Source organism: Ambystoma mexicanum, chromosome 6q, assembly GCF_040938575.1.
Source record: "Ambystoma mexicanum isolate Mex_15411 chromosome 6q, UKY_AmexF1_1, whole genome shotgun sequence".
Classification (NCBI taxonomy): domain Eukaryota; kingdom Metazoa; phylum Chordata; class Amphibia; order Caudata; family Ambystomatidae; genus Ambystoma; species Ambystoma mexicanum.
In genome coordinates this window covers 249,761,845-249,787,822 of record NC_090937.1, presented here as the reverse complement: position 1 = coordinate 249,787,822, position 25,978 = coordinate 249,761,845, and the positions used below count along the sequence as shown (strand labels likewise).

Below are 25,978 nucleotides of genomic sequence, written 5' to 3'. Positions count from 1 at the left end.
GACCTTTGCTTGTTTTCCTAGTAGGTATACTTTGAAATGGCGACACCCCCACAGGATTGCCAGGGCCTCTTTTTCGATGTGCGCGTAGTTCAGTTCAGGTTTCGTGAGGGCTCTACTGGCAAATGCGATTGGGAATATTCTGCCATCTCTATCTGTTTGGGTCAGCACTGCTCCTAGGCCAACCGGGCTGGCGTCGACGAGAAGCTCGGTCTGTCGATCTATGTTGAAAAACGCCATGGTGGTGGAAGCGGACAGGGTGTCTTTTATTAGTTGGAACGCCTGTTGGTGTGTCTCCGTCCACTCCCATTTTTGGTCCTTCTTGGTTAGTTCCCTGAGTGGGCTCGCAATGCTTGCGAGATCAGGAATGAAGCGTGAACAGTAGGTGGCCATCCCCATGAAACTTCTCACTTCCGAGGCGGATTGTGGTGGTTCAAATTCTTTGATGTCCTGTACCTTGGACGGGTCAGGGGATACACCTGCTGCACTGAATATGTATCCGAAGAAACATAGTTCCTTTTTGTTGAATTCGCATTTTTCTGCGTTGAGGGTCAGGCCTGCATCTTCGAGCCTCTTTAGAACTGCTGCTAAGCGTCGATGGTGTTCGTCCTTGTTCGATGCGTATACTAGGATATCGTAGCTGATGTTGGTGGTCCCTTCGAGCCCTGTGATGACTTTGCGGATTTCGTGCTGGAACACTTCCGCATCAGACGATATCCCAAAATTGAGTCTCTTGTACCTCATCAGGCCAAGGTGGGACGAAAATGTTGTAATGTATCTGGATTCTTTGGATAGTTTCAGCTGGTGATAGCCAGACCGGAGGTCGAGCTTGCTGAAGATCGTCGCTCCCGTGAGGTCTACGATGAGTTTGTCGATGGTGGGAGTGACGTGGCGTTCGCGGCCGATGGCTATGTTGGGGAGCCTCATATCGATGCATATTCTTACCGCGCCTGGTTGTTTCGGTTTTTGGGCTACTACCATCGGTGAAACCCATGGGGTTGGTCCTGACGTCCTCTCGATAATCCCTGCATTTTCGAGCTTGAGTAGTTCCTTTTCTACAGCATCTCTCAGATGAAATGGAATTCGTCTATGTCGTACTGCCTTGGGCTCGATAGTGGGGTCTATGTGGAGCTTGACGGTTCTCCCTTTGAGGCGTCCGATGCCCTGGAACAGCTTCTTGTGCCGTCCTAAGAGGTTGTGTAGTTCGTCGTGTTGCGCACTGAATGCGAAGTGTATCAGCTTCAACTTTTCGGCTGTTTTCCAGCTCAGGAGGGTCTCGCACCCAGCATCTACTACGTATATTCGGGCACGGCAGTTGGCGTTATTGTGAGCAAAGTCCGACTTAAACGACCCTTGTACTGGCAGGGGTTTCTTGGACCCATAGGCGTATAGCCTGACTTTCTTCTTGAGGAGTTCTGGTCTGGGGTTGAGTCTGTTGAACTCTGTCACGGGCATGACGTTTACTGTAGCGCCCGTGTCAATGATTACTTTCAGTGGGTCTCCGTTGGAGAGGACTGTGCATGATGGTCTCCTCTTCCGTCGTGACTTTCGTGGGTCGACCGCTGATATTAGATGTACTCGGTGTACTCGCTTCTTCCCTTTTTTTTCTTCCTCTCTTTGCCTTGCCTTTCAGGAGAGGAGTCGCTGTCGCTTTCGTCGCTGTCACTCGTGGCTGGTGATCTTTGCGATTCATCGACTGCTCTGGCTTTTCCTTTTCGCGTTTGTTGGCGGGATCCTCTGGGCGTGAATCTCCTTCGCGGTTCCTGTGTAGGCCGTGGGTCTGGGTCCTTGTCACTCTTGCCCGGCGGGTTCAGGCAGACTACGGCATAGTGATTCAAGCGGTTACATTTCCTGCACGTGGATCCCCACGCCGGGCAGGATTCGCCTTTGTGCCATGGGCCTCCACACCATTTGCAGGTTTGATTTCGTCCTTGTGATGAGTGAGGTCTCCGGTTCTGTTTTGGGCGAGTGTCTTGTTGTCGGGAGATGGCTGCTACGTCTTCCGCAGGTCCAGGGTCGTCCAGCGGTAGTTTCTGGATGGCTGCTTCCATTACTGCTACCTGGTCCTCTGTTTGTTCGCGGAGTCGCGCCATCTCGAGGATGCGGGATAGTCGTACATTTTTCTCCGAGAGTATCGCTCTCCTCAGTTTTTCGGAGGAAATTCCATTGATGATTTGGAGGCGGATGGCAAACTCCTCGTCTGGGAATTCACAGCCTACAGCCATTTCGCGAAGGCGAGCGTGAAATTTGTCCACTGTTTCTTTTTCTCGTTGTCTCGCCATGCAGAAATGGAAACGCTCGTAGTCCGGGTTGAGGTCTGGTTTGAATATGTTGGTGAGTGCGGCTTTTGCTGCGCCGTAGTTGGCGTCGCTTCCGCGGTTTGGCGTGGCGTTGAATAGGCGCAGGGCGGCAGATCCTATATTGAGTAGGAGAAAGGTGCGCATCTTTTTGGGTATAGTGATGTCTCTGGCATCTAGGTGCATCTCAAACTGCTGTAGCCATATTTCCCACCTGATGGCCGCTCCATTGGTGAAAGGGTCGAATGGCGGCATGAAGGTAGTTAGCGTGGGGTCAGTGCGCTCGTCGGTGATGCTCCTCCTTGACGAAGACCAAGTACCGGCCCCTGTTGGGCTAGATGTCAGGTCCGACATGTTATGCTGCGCAGTGTTGCAGCGCTGTGCTGCTGTTCGCCGTGCTGTTGCTGTTGGACCTTGTGTTTGCAAAGGCGCGTGGTCCCACGTGCGGCGTTGTCGGCAGGGCGGGCCGCGTATGATGGCAGGGCGGGCCGCGTGTGATGCGTGGGCTTATTGCACCTCACATGTGGCGTGGGTGCTGCTGATGGCTTGTTTCAGCTGCCGGAGCTCGAAACGTTGCTTTCGCTCGCAGCTGATGCGGTGGATTCTGACAAACGGGTGGGGCCGGCGTCAGCGCTTACCGGCCTCGTGGTTTTCCCAGGGCGCGGGTCCGTGGATGCGATAGCTCCCTTTGATCTCGGGGCTCGCGAACCACTTACCGCCTCGTCGCCAGTGTGATGTTTTCATCCGCTGGGGCACGGGCGGATGTGCGAGGCAGAGGTAGGGCCTCGGGCTGATGCTCGCGCTGATACGCGGGGCGCGGGGGCGGCGCAGTACACAAGACGCGACCACTCTCTTGGTTGCTTAAACCCGGACTGGCGTTACCTCGCCAGTTCCGGTGATACCTTTATTTCTATTCCTCGTGCACTGTGTCACATGACTCTGTCCGTTCGGACACGTGACACCACAGTGGCTAAAGTACCATGATCACACGGCGTCAACCTGTGAAACGAGATAGAGACAGAAGTGCCATTCATGGAGTCTTCTGCCGTTCTACCGCACGTGCCAGCTCAGGCTTCTTTTATTGGGAGCCAGTCATGGCACACACTTAAAGGGGACATTACCACAGTCATAGCTATGTCAAGGATGGCAGAGTGGTCAGATGGACTCAGTAAGAGATTATTATTCTTCTTACTTAAGATGAAACGCCGTTTTTGGATCAAACGGGTAGTTATTGCATCAAAGCTTTGTCTAACAACGATGTACATGACTCCCATTTAGATTGACTAAGTGTATTTTGTGTGGCTTTTCAGAAAACGTGGCGCAAATCGGACTCTTGGCGAACAGCCTTCGAGCCACAACCTGCAATAACAAACAATAGTAATGGATTAACTTTTTCTGGTTAAACGAGTGATTTATTTTTTTATTGTGCATCTTGACCTGTCTGCCCCAGTCGCACAAAACAGTGGAACGCAAGCGAGAAAGGCCTCTTTACTGGGTTCCCCTCTGACTGCATTTGTTCAGTTGAACACAGGCGTGTACTGGAATTCATTATGTAGCCCAGCAGTGGTGGAAATGGAGAAAATGTGGAGGGGGATCCCACAAGGGCCTGCGTGGGGGCATGGTTTGGAGGAGGGGCAGGGTTCAGGAGGGACAGAGCTACCAGTTGAACTCCCATCAAAGGAAATGTTAACAATATTTGTAAAATGGCGCAATTTACTTAATTGCTTGGAAAGTACACAAACCATACACACGTACCTTGCTATGGTGTGTGTACTTTTCAAGCCAGCACCGGCCGTGTCAAAATGTAGTTTGACATCCCAAACTAAAATTACCAGAATTCATTTGGGAAAGGCACCGCTCACCGAGCCCATGAAGCTGGGGGCTCGGTGATCATTGTTTTCCAAATGGATTCTGCTTTCTGCTTAGTTACAGGGTCTTTGACCTTCGGTGAACCTGCGTGCTCGCCTCAGTGACGTAATCTACGCTGTGCGCTCGCACAGAGCAGACTAGGTCAGTGAGGCGAGCCCCCAGGTTCGCTGGGCGTCTGCCTTGGCTCATGTTGCCTGTGACATAGGTGAAGGGGGCGGAGCCAGAAGAGTGCTATCCAATGTGCGTGTGCGGCTCTGCCCCACACTCCCTATTGTAGCAGGAAAGTGCTTTTTTAAACTTGTTTTTTTCATTTTTTTTTCCTCTCAAAAGCCCTTTATTTTGTGATGGGCTATTTGGGGCTGGCTGGATCCCGAGATCCGGCAACACATCTGGTGCGGGATCTCTGATCCGGCGAGAGCCGGCCCATTGGCCAGCGCTGTAGTGCAATGAATAACGCTTTGTGGGTTTAGTATCTTACCTTCAGGTCACACTCTAGCTTCAATAAACCCACTAACCTCTCCTGCTTCCCCAGTCATCAGACTTACACAGAGGTTCCATATAAACGATACCTCTATTGGAACCAAATCTTATTAACAAACATAACTAACGTTATTAACTAATTATATAAAGCGCGAAACACTAATCACTTTATGCACATCCTGTAACCAAGCATACCATACGTAACGCGCCCAGATACCTGAGGGTTAGATGCGCTCTATAAATGAATAAATACATTCTGAAGTTGATGCAAAGCAACGTGTCAGCGCTATAAAACTGGTGCTAGCCAGCATGACTTGACTTTTTGTCTGTGTTTAACTTGAGGTATTTATCCTTCACAATTGGAAGCTTAGTGAGGTAAGCCACAGAGTTGTATATTGTGACATCTACATTTATTTCATTTTCTTAAATTAATTGCTCAACAACCATCAAGCATCTGCAAGTCACATTACAAAAAACAGACCATTTAGCTCAAAATCAGTACAGAATTGAGTCTGTACAGTAGGTTGATGGCATTATAAGCCATATCTTCTGATGGCTTCTCCCTGTCACGAAGAATCGTCTTGAACAACAAGGGAAACGGCACTGAGCTCTGGACAGTCGATTGAGACCCGGCCTTCAAGCAACACCTGGCAGCCCCAAGTCACTTCTTGTGACTTGGGGCTGCCTTAGTGATTTTCATTAGGAACGTGAGCTAATTTTGATCACATGTCCATAAGCCAGACCCGGTCCTAAAACCCCATCTTCAACAGTTTCGGAGCGCTCCTACAGTGGGTAATCCGAGAGAATTTGCCACGTCTATACTTTGAGGTATGGTGGACACTTTGGCCATTTTCTTTTCTGCTCTTTTCCATTCGGGAGGAACTGCAGTCCCATGGGGCCCTGGGTTTGTTGTTCAGATTCAAATAAAGCATCCTCGGAAGCTAAAGAGAGGCCTGGGCTATAATGCATTCAGGTCCAGAGAAAACTTAAGAAGCTTTTGTGTTTATTAAGGAATTTCACTTGTGCCATTAATTGGTGTACCATTTGATAGGTAGAAATTCGGAGGCACTATCAAGAACATTATTTGGCGTTTCATACTTTAGCGAAAATTCCTTTGAAAGAAATGTGTGAAAAATGTGCTATATCATTTCACCACTTCCTGGTAAGAAAATGAAACACGAGTAAGGCAGAAGCACTTCAGTGGTTAGATTTGTAGGTAGGGGCATGGGCCTAATTTCCATTTTGTCCCCATTCATTTGGCTGGGGCACTTTTTCTTCAGATGACATGCCCCTCCCCCCCAACATTTTCTGCAAAGTTACTCCACTGGGTAGGGATAGTTTTAATGCCCACTTTTTATGTTCTTTCCTACTAGGTGGTATCATGATAACCTGTCCCGCCACGCAGCAGAGGCGCTCCTCCTGTCTAATGGACTTGATGGAAGCTATCTTCTAAGGAAAAGTCACGAAGATGTTGATCTGTACTCTCTCTCTGTCCGGTAAGAACTAATGGCTGCACAATGTAATTCCCGCAGCGCGCCACACAAAAAACTGCACAGAAAGCAAGAGGAAGCGCGCAGTACATATTGTCCAGGAACTCGTCCATGGAATGCTGAGGAATATAGACTGTCAGGGAAGTAATGTAGGCAGGTCTGGATATGCAGATGGGATCAGTGATGATCATGGGTGCAGGCAAAGGCTGTTTATTCAAACTTACAACAGGGACCAGATCTTTTGGAAGATGAGACTAAAATCTAATTAATTGGGTTTCCCATCAAAAGTTCCTTCATCCCATGCCTCAGACTTCACTGTCATTAGCACCCCACCTGAAGCTGCCATCCTATAAAGCTCTGCAGAATCCGGGCAGGAATCGCTGGTAACAATCCTTATTCACAGCTGATGGCGGGTGCCTTCCTCACCTCACCGGGTGTGTTTTTCTCTGCCCTGCCCCGTCTCCCTTCACCTGAACCCCTCGTCCCCCACATCACCTACTGCTCTGCCACCCATCCACACTGCAGTGCTTACCTACTTCATGAAAACAAGACAAAGAAGGGCAACACTAAGACACCCTGGGTGAGAGTGGGTGCATCCTAGAGCAACCTGATCAGTTAACTAAAAAGGTGTGTCTTCAATGCTTTCCTGAAGAGACTCAGACGGAAAGTCTCTCCGATGGCTGTTGGCAGAGAGTTCCAAAAGGATCGGGCCATTGCCCGGAATGATACACCTAAGCCTCTTGTTCTGTTAATTCTTATTCCCTGTAATAATGATAGATTGGAAGATCGAAGTTCTCTGGCTTGCTTATAGAGCATGATCATTTTTTTTAAGGTTATCGGGTGATTTTTTTTCCATAGGGGGAGCAATGAATTGTTAGACCCATTTTGAACTCTGTGCTTTACTTCAGTGCAGCTCTCTCCTTGCGTTGGTGATGTGAGCTCTCCTGGGGAATGTACATGGCGATGTGGACGGCGTCATTTGGGATCGACTGACATGTCCTGAGATTAGACATAAATGCTACACACAGCAATATATTGCAGTAGTCTAACCTTGACATAATCGTCGCTCGGGCGATGGTCGCACAATTATTTTTATTGATAAAAGCTTGTATGGTCCGCAAGAGCCTCAGATGGTAATTGCAAAGTTTTGCTGAGATTTTCTACCTGGGCGTCTGAATTCAGGGAGGCCTCTAGTATGACCCCCCTAAGGTCTTTACTTTCGGTTGGATCGGGATCCTGTTGCCTTGCAAGGTGAAATTGGCATATTCGGGGTCCAATTTAGCACAGGCTTGGGGTGAGCCAAATAGCATAAGCTCAGTTTTACTACCATTTTTAAGCAGAGCCAATTTGATGACATCCAACTTTTAATGCCATTGACTATGTTCTTTAATGTTAAGGAGTCTTGTTGATAATCCCCCTCTAAGCTCGATGACCACCTGTGTGTCATCAGCATAGTTAGTAAAGAAGACCCCTCGTTTTTCCAGTAGGGTGCAAAGTGAGCGCATATAAAAATTAAAAAGGAGTGTCGATATAAAGGCTTCTTGAGGGACATCAAATTTGATAGAAGAAGCCGATGATGTGGCTGAGCTCCATTGTATGAGATTTGCGATTAGATAGAAATCTTGAAAGGGTTAATTGGCAGCGCTCTAGGCTATATTAGCCTTATTTTAGTATTGTTTGTATGATTTTAATATTGTAATAAAGGAAACCATATATTTGGAGAGTAAAACCATGATACGTTCCATTTTAACATACCTACTGGCAGACAGTAAAAGAAAAAAATGGGATAAAAATAATCTGCTTTAAAATATACAGTGCCAAAATAAGGGGTTCAGAGTTCTACTTTGGAAGTAGACTTATTCTTTAAGCACAGTTTAAATTCAGATGAACATGGCCTACTAGTATAAGTAAAGATATTTAAAACAGGCAGAGCTACTTATATGAAATGAATGCTATATTTACATTATGTGATCTGATTAAATAGTCTTAATGTCAGAATTCCGTAAAGTACCTCAGAAATAATTTTCTAATTTAACAATATTTTGACTACAACTAGAAACATATTGTACTAATTCAAGAGTAGCTACCCAGAGTTTGGATTCCGTAGAGTGCCACAATGTTTTTCAAACAGAATGGAAGTTGTGCTGGCTGCACTTCCTCGAAACCTGGTTGTGGCAACCCCTGGACTTCCAAATGAGATTTGGGTATTGAAAGATATTTGGGCTGCTCGAATATTCTCAGGGAATTAGGGTAGCATTTCATAAACCTGCGTGATGTTTAGTGATTTAAGTGAAACTGGGAGTGTGGGCCCAGCGTCCAGCAAATTCCTTCTACTTTGTACTTTTTTTTTTTTTATTTTTTTTTTAGGCTGCATGGTGGTGAGTCAATCGATAAAATCGTGTGCAATTCTTTACAGTATTACAACCTACCACGAGACAGGCTCTTCAACCACCCTCCTATCCGAGCTCTAGACCAGAGATGCAAAAGAAACAACACTCACTCATGCCTCCAACTTCCTCGCCACTCCTCAACACTTCAAACTTGTTTATTTGCACCCTCCCTGATCTCGCTTATGCCCATGCCAAACAGACTTCCCGTCTGTACTCTCTCTCTGCTGTTGGCATCCATGTCTCTGTCCTTGACTGGATTGCCTCCTACATATTGGACAAATGCTTTCCAATTTCTTGTAACACTTACACCTGCACCCCACGCTGTCCAACTAGTGGTTCCCCAAGGATCTGTTCTTGGACCTCTTCTCATAAGACTCTTCACTTACTCTCTTGGTATACACATCTCTTACTTTGGATTCTCCAGTAACTGTTCAGTTGTGACACACAAATATTGTCCTATTCCACCTGAGCTATTTTCCTAGAAAGCTATCAATCTGTCTGCCACCCATCAGTGGATGGCACTTTGTTGCCTAATGTTCATTTCGTCTACTGCCAACCTCCTCCCATTGATTTCTACTCTTGTCCTCCGATGACGCGACTACTGCTTTACACTGCATGTGGGGCTTTCACCCTACTGGTTCCCCCCCCAACAAAATCATAGCTTTTGCAAATCACTCTCTACAACCTCCCACATCATTCTCCTGCCTTCATGCATAATGGCTCTTCATACAACACTGATCACTCCTCAAATTCCTCCTCCTCATTTTGCAATCCATCCATGGGCTTTGACCAACCCCTACTTGGCCAACTTTTTTTTTCCCCTCACCATCTTGTAACCTGTAATCCCAATCCCTGCTCATTCTTTAATTTATTCCCCCAGCGTTCACGCATTCATTCGTCGTGCACCCTAACATTGGAACTCCTACCATGACATTGAGAACATTGCCACTGTTCATGCCTTTAAGGCAGCTTACAAAATACCTCCTGGGCAGGGAGGCCCCCCCTGAAAACTAGAATGGCATCATACCTAGCATTGATTCCCAAACGCTGCTGTTTACCCCTAATCTCAAGCAACTACATTGAAAAATCTACCTTTTTAAGAACAACTCCCAATAAAATGCTAGTTCCCCCTTGAGTTTGAAGCTACTTAGTGCAATGCAACATATGAAAGTGGGGACATTTACAAAGTGTTCACAGCTGAGGAAATTCTGGCCCAATGCACAAACAGCCAGATGTCATGGAAATGGGTCAGGCTTTCGCCCATGTATTAACTGGGTACCACATCCTTGTTTAAATGCCCCTTGACTCTGAGAGTATGATCCACCTCCCTCCCAAGTCCTTTTCCATGTTTGCATTGTTTAGGAGAAGATGAGTATATCTGTACACATGAAGTCATCATTGCAATCATCAAACAAGTCTCATCAACTGCAGGTGGCCCAGGTATCCTCTTTGTTCAGGTTCCTTTTGCATCCCACCACCTCCAATAATTTATTTTTTGTTTCACTTAACCCTCAACTTCCGCTGCTAACTGCAAGGCATACTTATTCAATTGTTTGCCCATAAGCAGTTGCATTGTAATGTACTTTGAACTTGATAATTGCACACATATTGTTAATCTCTTTATGCCCTAGCCTTCGAATCTTGTTTTTCATCTTCTCATCTTCTCTATCATTGGATTTATTTATTCACTTGTAGTAGCAACATTGAGTGTATCCATGTTCAATACAAATATTGTAAATGTATCGTGCTGCATGAATTGGATTTTTCCAATCTTTTCTTTCACCTGCACTTTCTGCTGCATTGTTTATAACCTTTTGAATCAAGTGTTCAATAAGAGAAATGAGTATAAGGGAGGAGTGTGTCCGCGGCTAGCAGTCCAGTTCAGGCACAACTACTATTCTACACAGATTTCTTTTTAATTATTTTTTTATTGTAACCCGTTTACGTTTTTATTGTCAAAGATGGAAGCTCCCACAATCTGCATTTCACAGTTGGTAGTTAAAGATATCAAGGCAGGAGTTTAGAGCCATTGATGCTTACCCATAATTAATAAAATACAATTTTGAATATCAAATGAAGGTATGCTGAATTAGTTGGAATACATTTCTGACTCTCCCTTTTGACTTGGTAGAGCAAAGAATTCCGTCAAGCACTTTAAAGTAGAGCGGACTGCATCATCTTACAAGTTTGGCTTCAACGAGTTCTCATCTTTACCCGAGTTCATCAAACATTTTGCAAATCAACCTTTGATTGGAAGTGAGACAGGTACAGTAGCCATGGGTGGTTTGGTTTATTAATAGACTGTATATGCACACTCCTGTTTCCATTTAAAATGCTTTATCTTTTTTTCTCAGATATATTCATTTCCATGTTTTTGAAAGAGCACTTGTAAGTCCCAAAGAGCTTCTTGGAGGTAGAGATAGTAGATAATACAAAATAGAATGAGGAATAAATAAACCTAAACAACGAGCACTGATTGGTCAATGTGGGCCGGTGAATGGCTAGGGAATGTTTTAATTGGAGAGGCGTACAGGTTCCCTACGAATATGTGGGAGTGACTGAGCTTAGGACCTGAAGAACATGTGGGTAAATATCGTGCATTTTCAGCATAATTTGTGTGAAAAATTGGGCAAAAAAGTTTTCGATCGATTTTCGTAGGGTGGCACAAGCAATAAATACAATATATGCAAGTCACTGAAAGTGCGAAGGGGCCTTTCCAACTCATTTGCATGATGCCTTTACCACATTACATGCCTGTATAAATACTCTTCATGCTGGCTGTACCCATGCATGTCTATGGAGCGGGCACCAATATATGGCAGTATTAACATATAAGAACATACGTCTGTTGGCTTTCCCAGTACAAAATGCCATGCCACAGTAAGAAAATATTTCCAGTTTGGCTGCAGTAATGTAGGCCCTTCTAGCCAGGTAATAACACTTAGGTTTGCTTTACCCTTGATGTTCAGTAATACATACTTGCTACTGTAGAAACATAAATCCAAACTGGCTACACAAATGTAGGCTATTATAGTCCTGTCATGCAATGTAATGCTCATGTTTGCTTCATCCTGGAGGCCCAGTAGAAAATACCTTGACACAATAAAAAGAAATGTCCTGCATGGCCCCACCAATTCCAGGCCAGTACCATATAAGAATACTCTTCATGCTTCCTGTACCACTGAACCACCAGTAGGAATGTCATGCCACGGTAAAGAAAGATGCCCAGAAAGTCCCCACCAATGTAGTACTAGGAGTCCATTTAAGGCAGAATCTATTTCCGTACAATATTATTTAGAAAAATGATATTGGGTATTTAAATTGACATTATTTTGTTCGAATGAGGGGCAGAGACTAACCTTTCCTATTCCACTTAAGGAACAGAAAACTCTACTCGGGATTATTTTACAGAAACTGTTTTTCACAGGCCAAGAAGTGGATACCTGCAAATCTGAAAACAATATTGTTCAACCACACTCACACACGCATATATAACTTGATCCTGTGAAAAGCATTCAAATAAATAATGTCTTACTGTCAGAGATAAATAGGCTGTGCTCCACAAATATAGATTCTAGGATATCTCTTCTAAATCCAAGTTTCATTTATCCACCCAATCCCCCTTCAGTGACCAAGCTTGTAAACCGATTTTCCTAAAATATTCTTACTTGCTATCTAGGATTTATTTAATTCATATTGTCTAAATACTCTGGGGTTATTGTACTCGCTTCTAGTTTGTTTTTTAAAGGCCCGTGTCCTCAACCTGCTTCTGGCCTCACCACAAGAGAGGCTCTTCCTTCCAGTCTGTCCACCTACTCCAAAAATACCTCGAAGGTAATCTGGTTCAGACATGGCAAATGCATCTGCATTCAGCCCATTGGAAAAGGTCTTCTCAGAGAAACATTTGGTCAGTTACATCCAGGTGGAACCCCAATCCACTTGGCTTTTTCTTTTCTGATGTCCCAAAACTGTTCATATGTGTTTAAATACTCCACAATCTCCACTGATGCAGCAACTTTTGACACAGCAACTTTTGACATAGCAACTTTAGATTGGACAGAGCCTACAATGGGTTCCCTTCATATACTCACACCCACTAGTGTCCTCTTTGCTTCAATTGGCCCCTTCAGTTCTCTTTGTCATAAGTGGATGTGTTAGCTATCACACAGCCACCCCCTAAAGAATGTGAAATCAAAATTGGACTGGAATATGTTCAGATTCTAAATAATATTCTAAACAAAAGTATGTGAAACTCTGATTTTTAAGTAGAACAAAAAAATAAAACAAAAATAGAGCCAATAATGTATTTCCAATTGTTCAATACAAATGCATTCATTTTTGGTGCACATTGTACTGTTTGGGTGGAATTACAGGTGTTGCTATGGTCTTAATATCTACAGAAACATCTGCTGTTATGAACAAAAAAGCCCTTATAATAGGCTACTTTAGTGTAGCAGATGCATTCTGCATGAGGCCCAATTGCTCTGCCAGGTCGGGAGACCGGGTCTTTTCAAGATATCGGCTTATTTGAAATTACAATTACTGACTGACCATGCATTCACTAATCTCTTGCAGGAGTGGGTTTCCAGATAACCTTAAAAATGTACGACCATGGAAATCCTGACTTTGGAATTCATTTTGGCGTATTTTACACACTGGTCTTTGTCCTGGATAATCCCAGTTGTGACATTACTCTATTTAATATCTTGGTCACAGTGATGGATGATGGGGGAACTGTTTTCAGGAAAGCTAATCTTGGCATAATCATACAGTTTAGGTGAACCAAAGTTCACAGTTTAGTTCACAGTGAGCAAAGCGTTGGATATTCTGTTCCATGTAACAGAAATGTGCTATTTACCTTGTCCTTATTTATAATGACAGTTAAATAATTGTTCTGTTCATAACTGTGCTAAACCTCTCATATAAAGCAATGTAGCTTGTAGTCTAGGATGGATTAGATGTGCTTAAATTTCCCAATCCACCCGCCAAGCAAAGATCCTCAGGTTATCAAGGCATGTGTCTTATCAGAATAGTAAACGATAAATCGTACGGTTTACATAGTGTAAAGGTGATCCTATATTTATACTGCCATGTAAAAGGGGCATATTATAATTAATATTTAGTTAAACAATGGATTTTCTCATGTTTAACATTGATTACATTTTTTTCAGTGCACAATGAAATCCTGAGCTGACTTTTTCAGAGATCATTAGTTTTCCTTCAATAATTAAAATGTTAAAATATTTCTGACCTTTTTCACAGGAGACAAATTGGGATGAAAATGGTCATTTCCCCCCACACATTGCCATAAAATTCCCTAATACCCTGTCATAGGTGACAAAGTCCCCACATGCTCTATATGATGCCTAAGAACCACCAATAAGGTGATCTCCTCCAACGACGTGTCTACCATGGGTGTATATTCCTTAGCATTTCCCTCATGAGCATGTCACTGCTCTCAGGATACCTGCCCTGTGTGGCATATCCCTCCTTCCTTGAAGTCTACCAATTCCCTAGTAGTGCAGGTTTCTAGTCCAACACAAACTCCCAATACATCATCCTCTGTTGCTTCTCTCCAAAAGTCTTTCACTTGGTCAAATTCCCAAAACCTATGTAGCATCCTTTCCTTTTGACCCATATGGTTCCAGCAGGAATTGCTGTGCTTCATTGATGGCATATAGTGGAAAGTGACTTATGGACCCATTCATAGGCCATCTCATTATAATAAGTGATTTGACATTGCTGTTTGTTTGTGTGCTTTCCTGCAGGCACACTCATCGTCTTAAAGCACCCGTATCCTAGGATAGTTGAAGAGCCTGCAATCTATGAATCCATCCGTGTTCACACAGCCATGCTGACCGGAAGAACAGAAGACGATCTTGTGGCCAATGCAACCTCAGTAAGTTCCCCCTGAGATCATTACATTCCATAATTCAGACCTGTTTCTTACTGGTTTAGCAGTAAAGTAACCTCACCGACAACCACCTGGAGAAATGAAGCGCTAGTCAACATGATGCATGCACAGCTTCAGGTTTTATGAAATTCAGCAACCATAATATTTCATCATACATGTAGAAGTTTAAAACTCTCCAAACACACTAGGACTAGAACTTCGATTCAATCCTCCATTGCACCACAACCAACCCTTGCAGGAAAGTTAAATAAACCCAGAAGGTGCACTGTACCACAGGGGTACTAGTTACCCACACTCTTGTGGGGCTTTTATGCAGAAACTCATATAGAGAAGCCTGCATTTTACTTGCATGTGTGTTTGTTTATTCACAGAGTGAACCCGAGAGTGATAATGAATACGTGCCTCAGGGGCATTGATGTGTACTCTTATGGTACCGCAGGTTGTTAATAAAAATACAACCCGCTGATACATAAAGCACCCACAGGATATCCCTGAACAGCGTGTAACCTATGGGTATCAGGGTTATCAGATATGATATGGCATTTATAACGCGCCTATACACCAGTGTTTCAAGGCGCTCCCAAGGTGTTAATGAGTGTGTGCGTGCCAAAGGGGCATTGATGTAAGGACCTTGTACCCCCAAGGTGCTGATAAACATGTAAACCACTGATATTGAGTATAACATAAGGCACCACAGGGTACCTCTAACATGTACCATAGTGGTAGTCGGGTATTCACTGAGCCATCCCTAAAGTGCCAATAAACATGCCCCGAGGGGTAGTGATGCAGTTACGTATGGTACCACGAGGATGCTCATAGTATGTTCCCCACATATATTAATGGATTCAAAAAAGGCCTTCTCTAGGGTGCCTCTGAACATGTATGCTAATCACAAAATATTAGGGCCATATGTTTATCAGCAGAGTGGCGGTACCATATCTGTCTGTGAATATCAGCATACCCCTGGAACACAAGTTCAAAATGATCTTTCCCCTGGTGTGTTACAGAACTGTATAGGCATGCTCTGGAGGGTAAGAAGTCCTTGCACAGCGGCGTAGTCAGGTTTGTCTAACTAGTGGGACCTGAAGCCAAGGTAGCTGGGCTCACTGCAGTGACATTAACAGCTGTAAAAGCACACAGTGCTTCTGAGAGGGCATTTACAGATTTCTTTGTGGGCCTTGCCCGTTTAGAGCTTACCCTGTCTACGCCTCTGTCCTTGCGTGCTAAAATACTGAAGATCGATCTTCATGGGGCTACCAGGCCTTCTAGTGTGGGTGAATGCTCCACTTTATATCTACACTGGTCAGAACCCACAGGGCTAGCAAAACCTTCTAGAGACCTTGAAGCGGATGTGTTCACACTGCTGAGCCTTAAAACACCCTATTGGCAACGTTATCGAGAAAATCTACAGCATGTGCTTGGGGTCAGAACATTTAGGCGCTTAAAATGTTGCTGCACATGTTTTAGACTGTAGTGTCGCGAGGGCAGTCTTTATTTATTTCATTATCGTTAGTTTATAATGCGCTTAATACTAGTGGTTTCTAAGCGCGGGATCGTGATTCGAACCTGTTGCGCCGCATTGTCTTGCTTCCAAGACAAACGCGTTGCCCCTGAGCTATCCAGTGCAGGCAGGGCTATTCTTATTTTATCTGTTTAATGCTGGATGTTTATTAGCACCTACCAGTTCAGACCTAGCCCAAGAGTGTAACATGTACTTGCCTGCTATGTTGAGACATTGCTTAGTCGTGTTTAATCCGACGATGTTTCCAGTGTCTAACATTTGGAGAGTAAGGGGATGGGGCTCTTGGGGAGCCCATGCTTCAGAGCAGAATCTTATGAAAGTGGCATGCTCTTACTGCCTGGCATAGTGCAACATGTGTGAGGCATGCCCAGGAGGGCAACGCATCTGGCACTTCCTGAGGTGAAACAAAATGGCGGCATCTCAAGCAGCACAGAACTACCCTTACGCCCTGCTGCCAAAAACTCCTGTTAGAGTACATGTAGCTTTCTATCGTCGCTCAGCCAGAATCTAACGTTTTGGTTTCAGTTAACAGTTGAAATTGTTTTAAGTATCAACTGTCAATGTGGCAAGTGGCAACTGAATATTTATAGACGATGTCCCCGCTTAAGGTTCTGGCGTGAGTTCAATGCAGTGATCAAAATCGGGTTTCTGACAGATGCCATTAGGCGCACACAGTGAAATCTAACCGGGCCTATGAAAGCAGGTGTTTGTCAACAAGGGAGTGTGGGCCAGGCACTATGGGTGAGTGATATGACTGCTTGGCATCTCCCTGTGCTGCGGGCAGCAGTGTGAACCTGGGTAGAGGAAATCAGGAAGCATACACATCAAAGCACCATGAATGAAACCTAAGAATATACAGTAGTATAATGCTTGCTGTTCATCAATGGTGTTTCCTCGGTATCTCCCCCCCCCCCCCTCTCTCCTCGTTTGCTGTATTTAGGAAAGGGACATTTCTCTATTTTACAGTGGTATTTTGTAAGGATGGGGGAGTAAAGGGAGGTTAGTAGGATGGGGGAATTGTGAGGCTGGTCATGGTAAACCGTGGAAAATGTCATAAATCCCTTTCTTCAGCAATAAAGGAATGATCTTGCTCCAGATTGTAAATAAAGTGGGATAACTTTAAGGGTTGTCAGTTGTATGGACAAGACTACACACAGAGCAGGAGTATGCGTTGAGGAATTGAATTGATATTTTATTTATATTGTGCTCATACACAAGTGTTTCAAGGCGCAACCAGTCAAGGGAGGGGAACAGGGGGGAACAAAACAACGATCTTACTAGGCCCAGTGACATTGAGAATGTGCAAGTGCATGGGGAAGGGAAGAGGGGGAAAAGTGCATGGAAAGAGCGGATAAATGGAAAGTGCAGCGCAGAGGAGAAACGGATAAAAAATTAAATTAAATAATGAAGGCAATAAATCGTGGTGCAGCCAGTAAGTGGCAGAAAGAAAAAGGTTGTGGGGGACTGTATGGGTACAGATACAGACCCCAGTGCAAGGGGTTGGCCGGAGGCAGTGCGGGAGGGAGGTAGGGTGAGCAGGTACCTGGGCCCAGAGGACAGAGGGTGGCCAGGTGCACAGTGCCAAGAGAAACAGATCAGCAGAGGAGAAGGGGGGGCGAAGGCAGAAGCAAAGGGGAAGGTCTTGATGTGCTTCCATAAAATGGAGATGGTTCTCAAGAGGACAAGTTATATTGATGGTAATAATTGTAAACCATATGACTGGGCTGGATACCACCAGGTAATGGTCCATGGACTGATTCCATCACTTTTTCTTCTCCACAGCTCGGCACAAAAGAAGGCTATCTTATAAAGCAAGGTGGACGAGTTAAGGTAGGTTGAAAAGCGGATGCAAGGCCGCCTTTTAATAAAGGTTGCATATGTTCATCTATCATGCTAATGATTGTCTTTGAAAATGTGAAAAATTGATTAAGTCTAGCTAATAGAAGGTATGGCTGCTCTTTTGCGCGAGGACCTGAACCTAGCTACCTGCAAGACTTCTACCCCTAGAGATTGTCCTAGTGAAAACATATATGCTACAGTGGTTAAGAGCACAAAGCAGCAATTGCATAAGGAGAAACTTAGCTTTATTTTGCACCTGGTCTCGCACATTAGCCATATGCACAATTGGTAACATTTACAAATACATTCTTAAAGTCTCATCGCCTGCGTTGCATCTACAAATGTGAGTGAAAAAAGTGATCTGCGCAAACAAAAAGGCCTTTGTGAGTTTAGTTTGCCCCTGGTGTGCCTCCTCTCGCTTGGCCAAACTCAGTCACCGTCTCCAGGGTGACAAAGGCACTCTTGATTCTCAATGGATAGCCATCATTATTTAAGAATTGTTTTATAAACAGTTTGAGATTCTTCCAATAGTCATAGAAATGTGTTAAATAAATCGTTCAACGGGGAGAGATCATGGGAGTCAATCTGCTCTTCGACATAAGCACTCAACGGGTTTGATACACGGTAAGCTCATCAGGTTTCCGTCTGCAGAAAATGAGATTACAGAATTACCTTCACTTACATTTTCCCTACTGCTGCCCAAAAATAGAACTAGTAATGAAAGATCTCAAATCAATAACTCTCTTCCAAAATGGATATTGTGCAGTGATATTGGTATTCCCCTTCACACATTCATCTACCGCATTTGGCAAGTTCCCTTGTTCAACTCCACAAGCGGAACAAACACCGTTCACACCCCTTGTCCTTAAGTATGCTGTATGCTCACGCCACAGGGAGGAATATAGATCAATGATACTCTTCCCTTCCAAGGTGGAAGAATACTTTATCTTTGGATTTGGTGCGCCCGCCCATCACTTCCTGTCCATTAACGTAGACCTGTTAACAGGACGACAATGGGAGTACCTGCACATATTCACATAGACATTTAAAGCGTTCCTCGACAGATTAATTTCAGGTATGATGCATGCATTTTTCTGTTAAGATTTCTAATGTGTCAAATGAAGCAGGTCACAAGAATTCACTTGGAGAAACAGGCAGCAAAGTTCGGAAATGCATGTGTTCATGCATTGTAACTTAAGTGTATCACTCCATCGTTTTTTAGATAATCCGTAATTGTAAATCAGTCTTAGACATTACCCCAGAGGACTCAGTCCCGCCTGAACTAACTGCGATCCCCAATTTTGGGTTCCTTCTACTTTGATGTCTGGGCCTAATTCTTGTTCCAAGCCTGCCCATTCTAGTGTTGTGACGGTTTGTTTGTAGATTCCGCCTGTTATAAGACGATAGCCAGGTATAGCCACTGACATTTAGACGTGCTCACATTGAAAAGCAAAAGTTGCTGGATGGAAATATGCGAACCAATACTTTTAACCATTGTAAATTCCCAAGGGTAGCATTGCATTACATTGTTTTTAAATTGTCAGTGCCATTGCAGAATAAGGCTGCCGATGTGTAAACAATTATTAGTGTTGGCCTCTAAAGTGAGGAGCTAGCCTGTACTGCTAGGCCACATTATCTGTGAAATGGAACATAAGAAAGCCCAGTACATAAAAAGCAAAACTTTGTACCATTACGCAAGAGGACCGACAATAAACACAGGCCAAAATATACAGGAAAGAATGTTGGATTGTGCATCACTGTTGGACTCCCAGGACTGTACTGTATAAACCATATGCTGAGCTACTCAATTAGACCTTTATTATAGGATGTGGACATCTACTCTCACCGCATTCCAAAAGGAACTCTGAGGGTTGTCTGATTTTCTGTGAGGAATATACCATGTAAATTGGGGAATGCACACTTTCCTGGTTCTTGCTCTCCTTGCAGGATATCTATTAGTGCAAACGCAACCATGAGGGAGGTATGGAATAATCGCCATTCAAGGGTGGTGTTCAATTTCTGCCACAGGATGAAGGTGAACCATACCCTTTCACTCCACTGTAGCGAGCATCATGAGTAATCAAATAGTTCCAGGATCTTTTGAGCCTCCCACACATTGGGTGTAGTAATAGAAGACACTCCTTACCATGCCCAGGAGAAGGGTGGTTGCACCCTCTCAAACCCAAGTTGGGGGTTCCACACACAGAGCCAACCGCTCTGGCTTAACAACCACTTGGTTTTTGTGTGGGGCCTCGTCACCGGTCAATAAAAGGGGTTGCAGAGTATGAATGTTTTTGCGATTTTTATAAATCGCCAAATACCAGGCACACTTGCATCAGAGCACTGTGCAGACTAAAAATATGTACAAATCAAATCATAGAACAATACAATGTGCATAACTTAAAGATTTACAATAAAAATAAATAAGAGCAATTAATTAAAATAATAGTCTCGTAAACAGCTAAACATTAGTTAAAAGCAAGATTCCATAGCAGACTTCTAGACGCCCCTCAGATCTTCAATCTTTTAGCCAAATATGAAGGAGTCTGAAAATAAATGGCTTTGTACACAATACACACTAAATTTTAACGCAATCCTCAATTTTATTGGAAGCCAATGTAGATTTTTTTTTTAATTGGGAGAAATGCCCTGAACGAGGCAGGCGGCAGAATTAAAAACCACATTGAAAGGGACAAGTGAAGATTGGGGAAGACTAACTTAGTGCGAAATTTGAGATAGGACCAAAGATTGTACCAACACCCAAAAGGGCTGCAGAGAGAATTGATTTTACAGATAGTTAAAAGATAAAAATGTGTTGATTTTATCAGAGTATTAATGGGTGGTATTATAGATGGAGTTCACCACCAGAGAAAAAGCAATAGAGGCACCACGAATATTAGCATTAGTAAACCAGTTGGAAAGTTGTGAAAAACAGGAAATGTGTGATGATAGAAGAAATAAAATCTTGACCAGATTTAATTTAAAAAAGTGAGAAGCCATCCAATCTGCAATGTATAAAAGGCATTCAGAGTCGCAACATATCTCCTTCAGAAGAGATTCTAAGATAAAGTTGCGTATCATCCACACATTGATGCATTTTAACTTCATGCTTCAATGCCAATTTACCCGAAGGTTCCATGTATAAATTAAACAGGATGGGTGAAACAATTGCCTCTTGAGGAACTCCATAGGGTACTGGAGATGGATCTGAACAGTGCTGAAAAATAGTTATTTTCTGTTGTCTTGCATTCAATAAAAAGAACGGAACCACAGTAGAACCTGTCCCTTGATTCCCCCAATCTGTGGGACAAGATCTCAATAAGAAACTCCTGATCAACATTTGCAAAAGCTACCAACAAATCAAGCAGAACTAATAGGCATGAGCCACCATCATTTAAACCTCTTTAATTGTGGGATAAAGGTCACCATCAAAATAGGTGGCTTTTGTGTTATATATCAAAGACATCAGTTTATCAGCATCTGGTAGCGTAAATGTATCCCGATACCCCTAGATCTGCAAGGATGAAACAAAGACATTAGCATAGGCATGATTTCCATCCAATAGGTTGCTTGGTTGTAAACGTACACTGTTTCTTACAGTTTTTTTTTTTTTTTGTTTTTTGCCATCCTTTCAGACTTGGAAAACGCGGTGGTTTATTTTACATCGGAATGAGCTTAAATATTTTAAAGATCAATTGGTAAGTTGAAACAATGCACAGTAAAGGCATGTTAACTGTAAAATTGCTGTGCTTGCCCCCTTTTTGTATTTTTATAACGGCACGATTTATGAGTTGTTTGCCAGCTGGGAATATTCTTGCCCCCACACTCAACCAATTTGTATAAACCTTCTTTTCTTATTTCAAATTTCCATGAATCCAGATATCATGACTCACCAGCTGTGTTGCTGCCTATGTATGATATATTTTGATTACTATATTGATATTTTGCTTGCTCATTAAGTGTAAACCCCATTATAATGCCCCCTAATGTACTGTCCAATCCCACAATGCAAGAAACGGGCATAAACACCTTCTCATTTCCCATTCCTTATCAGCTTGCTACGTTTTTCACAGAACACACATTATCAAATATATGAGGCACTGGTATAGACGTCTCCATACCACAGACTAATGTTAATTTCTTCTGCGAAAACTCTTTGGCTACAATTTAATGAGATTATAATTGTTGTTTGCATGCAGTCGGAACAGAAGTGATATCTAGATGAGCTGTCATTATACATTTCGTATTTAAATCAATGTATTTTGATAATCTTCCTTACCACCCCCTTTCTGGATATATTCAGTTATTGAGCGGATATAACATTTCATTTGGAGAAATGTCCTGTTCACTTTTGACAAGATGGTTTCAGTTTTAGGAGCAGCCTAGCCGTTTAGATTGGTCCTCTCCCAGTCTGCCGGTTCGCTTTTGGACAGGACTCGTCCGCCGGAACAGGAAATCTTCTTTCTGCGGCCCTTAAGTTGATCACTCTCCTTCATCCATAATCAGGTGGTGGTCTTTCCTGTAGATTTGTTCAATGTTGGAATCCTATCCCCTATGTGCTCGCACTTTTTTAAAGTCTGAAACATTTTGTGCTCGCACTTTTTTAAAGTCTGAAACATTTCCATTACTATGTCATAATTATGCCACACTATGTCACTGTCCTTATCTTTCTACTGGCGTGCCTCATAGCCAGACACCCCAATTGAATATACCCCCATTGGATGATTATAATTTCTGTAGTTCTGACCCAAAAATGTGGGGGCCCAATCTGCTCTTTTTTTTCTACAAAACCTTTATTTGAACATGGATGCGAGACATAGAGACCTCAGTATACAGCAGTCAGGTAAGCCCTCAAAGCTTGAGATGCCCATGTGCAACAACTGCCCCAACCCCGAACCCTCATCCTACAATGCATGGAACTAGAATAAAAACATTCCTACCATCATCCTCACAACAGAGTACAATCTGCTCTTTTAAAATATGTATTGCAGAATCACTTATGTTCTATAATTTCTGGAAGCAACCTGCTGCATTAATATTATATGGGTTGCTGTATTACCCTTTTCCGAGACACAAGTCTGCATGTGCAGCATACATTTGTTCTCTTCATTTTCATAATTTTATGAATATTCATCATTTTATTAATTATTTGAAGTGGTAGAGAAGGTGTTCTGGTGTAACATTGAAGAGGATCCTCTTGGCTTCAAAACAAGCCCAGTCCCATGTTTTTACCTGGAATGATTCCAGAGTTATGAGCCAAAATAGTTTTGATTGCAAATGCTATTTCATTTTTAAATGGTGCATGGTCTCCTATAGAATTCCAGCCTTAGTTTTGTGTCTGGGGTAATGGCACTCATGATGCTAGCAGGCCTCTCAGCCAATGAATGATTCGGGTCCTATAATGGGTCCCTTTGTTCTCGTTACATTAGAAAAATCATGCCCCACCAGAATGAATTATGCTTCCCGGCTAGCCCAGGATTGTTCTCGTTTCTCCCTCTCTGTTTTTCTTGGACTTGGACTTTTCCCCTACTAGTCTTTATGCCCCGGTTCACAAGGCTCTGAATTCTCTGCTCTGATACACTGGCTTTTACCCCAGCAGAGGCCCCTTTGATCCATCTATATGCCTCCCAGACACTAGTTATTGGCCCACTTGGCTTGCCCAATACTGGCACATTTCACTAGAACACTTTCCTCCTCAGACACCTTCATCAATCCTCCTCCAATGATTTCCTCCTGCTCTTGCTCTCCTTTACTGTCTTCCTCATTCTTTTCTGGCCATCCTCCATCACCTTCCTTTCCCTCCTCTTCCCTACTTCCTCCACTCTCCTAATCTTTCCCTTTTCCAACACCTTCCTTTCAACTTCTTTGCTCCTGTCATCTTAGAATAAGACAATTCTCCCTATTAGGGGATTAGAACAAACCTCTGCTTTTATCTCCATATGAAATTAAGATCTACTCCTCCTGGGAAAGCTGTGTTTAAAGTGAAGTACGTGTAGAGGAAAAAACTATGAGGAATGTGGAAAATATATGAAATAAAATAAGACCATTCAAAAACATCAGCATCATGTTTCAAGGTAAATTGTTTTGAATCATGCAATAGCATGTTCCTCTTTTTTCCTTTTCTTCACTTGTAATCAATAAAGCATTACTTCTGTTACTAGCATGTCTGCCACACCTTGGCATACTAGATCTTCTTTTTAGGTTCTTAAATCCTACATTTTTAAAGGACTTGCATACACTGATTCAGTTTTCGGTCCACTTTGGGAAAGCTATCGCAAAATATCTTGGTATAACTTAACAGTGTCTTCATAACCCGCTATGACGCACACACAACTATCAAATGCATTTTTTCATCTGGTGCTATTAGAAAGGTGAGTGGGAAAGGTTTGAACATCTGGTGATGTATGGAAAAAGTTATCTGTTCGCTCTTTTGCAATAATGGAGTAAATTGTAGCAACTGAAATACATTCATGACATTATCTTCAAGTAAAAGCTTTTGTGAAACAACAATTGGAGCACAACCTGTTAATTGCAGAGGAATGTTTCCATCTTGTCTCGTAAAAGGTGCTGATCATTCTTTAAGGAAGCTTTCGCATTTCCATAAATAGGTCAAAATCAAGTCGCTGTTCTGTGATGATAATGCTCTTCATTGACAAGGGGAGCAGTAGATACCATTATTGTACTAACCATTCTTTACACCTGCCTGGGTGGCCATTTTCAAAAGGGGCCATCTGCTATTGCACATTTAGTCATTGTGGGGGAGACACCACCCATGTGTTTCATTGATGTAGTAGAAACTATTACTGTAGGTGTTCCTCTGAAGTACCTTGGTGTTCACTGCTCCCTTGAAGGCTCTAATACTTATTGTTTACACATTGATAAAGTTTGAATAATTAAAAAATGAGAAGGCAATGTACACATTGCGCTTTTTGCAATTCATAATCGCTCTGTCAAGGCGCTTGTGTATGCCGATGACATTGTGATTTGCATCACTAATCTCGGGCAGGCAGTGGAGGAAATTGATTTGCTTGTTTGGGATAATGGCGATATATCTGGATACCGATTAAATCTACATAAATCAATCGTCTTAACACCAATGCGTTCAAATGTTCACTTGTGTATACTAAACCAATTACCATATATCGGAGGTGGTCTGGCTTCGCCAAGTTTCCCTTTTCGTACTGGGCAGTTAGGATGTCGCACATCAGCCAATAAGGGATCCTTCCTATTAGATGAACACTAACAAAATAGATTTCTTGTTCTGTACAGGAAATAACATTTCTTTGTAAAAATCAGATACCAAACTGATGATACTTTATTGAGCACATGGTCAGCTATATGCACTACCACTGCCAGAAACATTCTCGTATACATCAGTGTGGCTAATCAAAGAGTGCACTTCAGCTTATCAGGACTCTTCGAGTAAGAAATGGGAGATGGTAGGGGAGTGGCAACATTTCCATGACGATATGAGACAATTGTCTTCTTACATTTACACAAACATCATAATAATGTGATGGTTCATATAATTGATTCTTCAAATGTTGAGACCTGTCCACAATCCAAAATATTCAATCTCTTCCTCATCCATTCCAGATTACAGGAAATGATGGACATTTCTGCAATAAGAATTTCATAATTTTTGTGCTGATATTATCATCTCATACGGATGATCTAGAGAAAAGAGCTGGGATGTGGTTCAGTGTCTTAGTCCTCTCTATCAACCTTTTGACTGTTGACCCTCCAGGGGACCCTGACTACTGCAGTAAAAAGGTTTTGGCCACAGACCTGGGACTTGGGCGACACAAGGTGTGCCACTTCTTCCCCAATTATGGATTTATATACAGGGGCAAATTGGAACAGTTTTGTTTCAGATGTTGACATACTTTCTAAGGGCAGTCAAGGGGTAAATGCAGGCATAATATGCCATACCCGTTAGAAACTTCACCATTCATTAATTTCTGTGAAATATGAATTGCAAAAGTACAAGTCTATTTTTGGTCTGTATCTCCCTTTGGCTCGAATGCACTCGCAGGGCCCGGAGCAAATTCTAAATAGCCAAAATGTGGTAATGAGTGATACTTCTGGAGCAAATCCTCTGGATCACAGTTTTCTCTCTACTGCAGAGGGTATCTTGACACAATGTACAACTACGATCTCGGTTATAATGCTTGGGGAGA

The 25,978-nt window shown here is 43.1% G+C and overlaps 1 protein-coding gene across 1 annotated transcript in view; it reads left to right on the top strand.

Moving 5' to 3' along the window:
- The window catches only part of DAPP1 (dual adaptor of phosphotyrosine and 3-phosphoinositides 1), a 245,649-nt gene that overhangs the window by 168,238 nt on the left and 51,433 nt on the right, over positions 1-25,978 (top strand). Inside the window, exons 2-6 of the mRNA XM_069630719.1 lie at positions 6,017-6,139; positions 10,655-10,788; positions 14,292-14,422; positions 17,742-17,789; positions 21,434-21,496. Coding sequence (XP_069486820.1) covers positions 6,017-6,139; positions 10,655-10,788; positions 14,292-14,422; positions 17,742-17,789; positions 21,434-21,496 — 499 coding nt within the window. The remainder of the gene's footprint in view (positions 1-6,016; positions 6,140-10,654; positions 10,789-14,291; positions 14,423-17,741; positions 17,790-21,433; positions 21,497-25,978) is intronic.